At 46.4% G+C, this 5150-nt stretch overlaps 1 protein-coding gene across 2 annotated transcripts in view; it reads right to left on the bottom strand.

Annotated features, from left to right (window-relative positions):
* The window catches only part of DIMT1 (DIM1 rRNA methyltransferase and ribosome maturation factor), a 13532-nt gene extending 10697 nt beyond the window's left edge, over positions 1-2835 (bottom strand). The window contains exons 1-3 of one of the 2 annotated variants that reach the window (XM_004703584.4): positions 2708-2835; positions 2436-2509; positions 823-909 (exon numbers count right to left, since the gene is read on the bottom strand). In XM_004703584.4, the coding sequence (XP_004703641.1) occupies positions 823-909; positions 2436-2509; positions 2708-2786 (240 nt within the window). In that variant the 5' untranslated portion in view covers positions 2787-2835. The remainder of the gene's footprint in view (positions 1-822; positions 910-2435; positions 2510-2707) is intronic. The other variant, XM_045285374.1, reaches the window with a different exon arrangement.
* Between the last annotated feature and the right edge of the window lie 2315 nt (positions 2836-5150).

Genomic DNA, 5150 nt, shown 5'->3' with positions numbered 1-5150 from the left:
TTACTATTAAGACAGTAAGATTGCGCAGTGTGTGGGAGAAAAAGCGAGGCTACACCCATGAATTTGAAAAAGGGTACTTCTACATACATACTTACCTTGTTGTAAACATACACATGAACACAGTGAAGCACATCAGGAGCAAGGTGATGAAATTTCTTAAACATAACACCTTAAAGGAACGAATCAAAGGGCCTGGGGACTCAGGACTATGGTGTCAGGGTACACCAAAATCAACTAATATAACAGCACAGAAAGGCAGTTGTCTAAATCTTTAGTGTGTAGAAACTGGGATCTTAAAAGCTGTGTGTAGTGGTTACATGTTACGCTGCTAACCGCAAGATCGGCAGTTTAAAATCACTATCATGCTCCTTGGAAGAAGGATCAGGCTTTCTACAGTCTCAGAAGTTCACAGGGGCAATTCTGCCCTATCCTATGAGCCAGTACTGACTCAATGACAGGGGCGAGAAGGGGAATACTAACAGCAGGGAGCTACATATTCCTTAGAATAATCAACCACGTGTGAGCAAAGGGGCAATTATCCAAAGACACAGTTCAAAAGGGTTAGGAAAGGAGGGATGGAAATGGGAAACACAAGGAGGAAGTGGGTTAAGTGACATTGCATGGTGGTAATTACAATGGATGACAGGAAACAAAATGGGTATGAACTGTTGAATGGAAAATTGATCTGTAAATTTTCCCCAATTTTACAATTAAGCTTTTTAAAATATTAAAAGGACAGCTCATTGAAACACATTAATGTGTGTACACCAGCTGAACTTGCACATCATGTCTGCTACCAAAAAGGTTAAAAACCCATTTTACCTTTTTTGCCTTTTCTAGCAACTTTACAGTCATGTTGCCAGTTCCAGGTCCAACTTCCAGGACAACATCGGTCGGTCTCAAGGCAGCCTAAAAGCAAGCAAACATGAGCTCTCATCGCACATCTGAACATAGAGTTAATTCATATACCCCGGACAGCTCTACTCAGAAGCCTCCTTCATGATAGTAGTTTCACAAAACTACCCTGTTAACATTAGGTGCAAACGGAAATCTAACACCTCTCTCCTCCACTTCCAGTCAGGAGAGCAGGTACTGCAGCTCTTTCTGGGATTGCCAGCCATTCTGCTTTTTCCCTTGGGACTCTCAACATTTTCTTACTCTGCTCTTATCAGAAATGTCGAAAAGGGAAAGGGCTGGGTACTGTGACCCTGCCTGACAATCAGAGTGCTACATCAGGAATTCACAAATCTCAGTCTAAGCATAGGTTTCAGGAGATGCAGGATTACCCAGGATTTTTACAGAAACTCATATATGTACACAGCTGCAGTATTCTGGGTCCATAGCTTCACTAAGAAATGGTCAAAGAATCCACGCAAAAGTTTCAACAGCAAGGCCAATCCTCGTTTTGCAAATGGCACGAAATCAGGAGGAGACTACCACTTGTATTTCTTTCTTCTTCCAGCCAGTTTGCATCTTTATGGATGCTAGAAGCTCCTGCCTTCCCTGCAGATTTCCAGCGGGTACAACTCTCCTTCCGCTGCCTTTTCTTGGTCATCAGGGACTCCGTGCATGGCTTGAATTTTCATGGTGCGCAGGTCTGGGGATCTTCTTTCTTGCCTTTGTAGAACTTCCAGATCTGTCTCCTGAATCAGGCTGATGAGTGAGACCTCGGACAATGGGTCTGAAGACATCCTCGGCTTTGGCGACTGTGCATACCACCTTATCACACTGGGAATGTGCAGCGGGGGCAGCTCCACCTCAGCCTCCAGCTGCTCTGCATCTCTTCTTTCTTGCTAGAGGTCTTGGGCCTAGATCTTGGCCGTGGTTGAGCACGGGAGCCCCCTATACCACTTACTTTTCATGTCCTAGCCCCTGGTCACCAGTGACCCATATAAAAGAAATATTCCAAATAATTTGTATGTGGCAAGGATTACAGCGTATACGTTTTCTGGGAGAAAAGACTTCCTAATGTGAACTTTATGCACAACTTTAGGCTCCCAAGCAAACAGAAACAGACAGTGATCAATGGAGGGGTAACAACAACCTGCGACCTTCACCCTGATGGGGAAGTGGCGAGTCTACAGAAAGAAGCCCGAACCTACGGAGTGAAGCACATCATGTCGAAGACAGCATGTAAACATACAATTATTCAATTAATTCAACAAATATTTGTAGCTCATGTATACCGCGTATAAGCAGCCCTGGCGAAACAGTGGTTAAAGTGCTTGGCTGCTAGCCAAAAGGTGAGTGGTGTGATCCATGCCATAGAGCCCTGGAAGCCTATGGGATCGTTCTGCCCGGGCCCTGGGGTCCTTGAGTCAGAATGCCAAGCACAGCAGTGGGCGGGTTAGGTTTGGGGTTATACTTCGGGATTCCTTCAACAAAATCTCTTAACTATGCTTTCAACAGGGAACCCTCCCTTTCCTTTCACCCACCTTGTCGATAATGCTGTTAACAATGAGAGGATTTTTCAAAATGTGCTGCCCAATCCCCTTGTTGAACATGAGTCCTGGGGGGGGGAAGCAAAGCTTTAATCTTCCAACTAGATCAGACGTGAGGCGCCCCGAGCGTCAAGCCCTGGGCAAAGGCTGTAAGTCCGGCCCTTCTGCTCCCGAGGCCGGAGGCGGCGATCCGGGCCTGCGGCAGCGCCCGCGCCGGTTTCCGTGAGGCACACGGCTCAACCCCGTCCCCTCCCGGCGACCCGCACCTCCGGCGCTCTTCAGTTCCCGGCGCTGTTCCTGCCGCTCGCGGCGCCGGCCGCTCGCGCCCGACTTGGTTTTCGGCATCTCTGCGGAGAACGAAAGGCCGGGCCCCGAGTCACAGGACCACCAGCGACTCTCCGTCCCCGCCGTGCGCTACACTCCCGGACACGAGGGCGAACGCCCGCCCCTACGCTCGCCCCACGCTCCGCCCCCAGGCAAGAGGGCCGCCCTTGGAGCCCAGTGGCTGCCGGGAATTGTAGTCTCGAACTGGAGACAGGAACTACTCGGAAAACTACAGATCCCGAAAGACACCGCGCTTCTGAGTCCACAGTTTTGATTGGCTGTTTAGTTTAGAATCAGGCACGAGGTTTTAAATCCTTAATCTCACAGGCGTTAGTTATATAGATGTTGGTGTGGCGCGCTCGGCGTTGTAAACGCTTTTTATTGGGCACGCGACGGCTTTATGAAATCAGATTCTGGGATCGCTGGAATTAAAAAATAAGTTACTTTCCATCTGGCCGTGTCCCCTCATTCGTGTTTTCCTGCAGGTCTCAAAAAACCTCCAAAAAACTCCAAACTCTGCCATTGTGTAGATTATGACGCACAGCGACCCTATGGGACAGGGCGGAACTGCTCCTGTGGGTTCCTAAAATTAAAACTCCTTATGAGAGCAGAAACCTCATCTTTGTTCCACAGAGCAGCTGAGGGCCAGGTTAGCAGTCCTACATCTAACCCTACACCACCAGGGCTCTTGAAAGAGAACCTAGGGAGGTGAGGAATCCATGCGCTTGGGATAAGGCGCTTGATACTGCTGGGGAGTCAGAATTTACATAAGCAACTGCCCTCCTCAACGTTGAGAGAGATCAAAAAGTGCCAAATGCTGTGAAGGTGGTCATAGGAATGCGTTGTGAACATTGTGATAGGGCATTTTACTGAACTATAAGCTCCAGTGCAAAGTCCATGTCAGTGGCTGTTTTACACTTTATGGGTGTGCCTTATTGCCTTAAATGTCATAGATAAGAGTACTAATGATGTGATTTCAACTCACTCCCTGACATGGAGTCGATGCTGGCTCATTAGCAACCCTGTAGGACAGTAGAACTGCCCCTGTGGGTTTCGAGGATCACCTGGTGATTTTGAACTGCTGACCTTGCAATCCGAAGCATAGCCACTGCCCCACCCCACAACTGGATCAATAGGTTGTTATATGCCGGAAGAGACCACTATAATTCCACGAATCGAAAAACTGGATCAATAGGTTGTTATATGCCGGAAGAGACCACTATAATTCCACGAATCGAAATTAGGCGTCTTTATTAAGGCAGTGTCCAAGGGAGAAATGGTGTCACTTAAAACCCTGAGGCCCTGAATATTAGTTAGGCAGGGTATATATAGGCAAAAACCGTATCCTGTTTTTCAAGCTGCCAGGTACAGTGAACTCCAGCTGCATTTTGTTTTCCGAGCTGTGGAGTACAGACATTCCACTCTAATTAACCAGGCTGATTACAGGAGCTAAGAGAAGCACTGGTCTAGATAACATCCTGAAACAGGGTGGGGGTACATACCTAGTATCAGAATAAAATTTACAATAACATCCTGGAAAAGAGTGTGGGCAGAGAGCTATCTGAAGGCTACCAACTTAGATTTGGAAAATTACCAGAATAGCTTGACATAGCAAACTATCAACAGGGCAGTGGGCTATAGGGGACATGGTCCTAAGGCAAGATGGCATTACCTATACTTCTCTGGGGGGGATAGGCCGCAATACTGGGGGTAGGTGCGAACAGGTAACATCATGAAAAATAAAGAAAAGAGTGAAATTGTCAGGGTTTTTTTTAATTGTCAATTTCATCCTAAATCTGTAATCAGTGTTCATGGAAGTACCAATCAAGAGATCAAACGATGCATTATGTAAATCTGCACAAGATGTCTTTTAATTGTTAAAAAAATAATTGTAAAAACTAACAACAACAACAAGGATGTTACTTTATAGACCGACTCAAGTCATGGTACTCATATGGATCTGAAGGTTGGACATTGAGAGGAAGACCAAGGGAAATCGAAGCATTTGAACTATGATATTGGCGAAGAGTAGTGAAAGTGCAGTGGACTGCCAAAAGCACAGATTGTTCTTAGAGGCAAGGTTGGCAAGACATCCATTGTACTTTGGACATGTTTTCAAGAGCGACCAGTCCCTGGAGAAGGGCATTACAGTTGGTACAGTGTAGTATTAAATTTAAAAAATTGGTGCAGAGGGAGGTGGGGGGCCAGCCCCCACCGCTGCTACCAATACTATTCAACGGGTTCAGTAATACTACTTCTGGGTTCAGTAATACACAATTGTACGGTTGAGATATATAAGCATTATATTAAAGTCATTGAGAGCATGAGAGATAATACAATAATACAGTCAGGCATGTTACATAGTACCATTGCTCACCTCAGCCC

This window comes from Echinops telfairi, unplaced genomic scaffold (assembly GCF_000313985.2).
Source record: "Echinops telfairi isolate 266 unplaced genomic scaffold, ASM31398v2 ScPeMD7_7469;HRSCAF=8507_1, whole genome shotgun sequence".
In the NCBI taxonomy this organism is placed as follows: Eukaryota; Metazoa; Chordata; class Mammalia; order Afrosoricida; family Tenrecidae; genus Echinops; species Echinops telfairi.
This window is presented reverse-complemented; position numbering and strand designations above follow the sequence as displayed.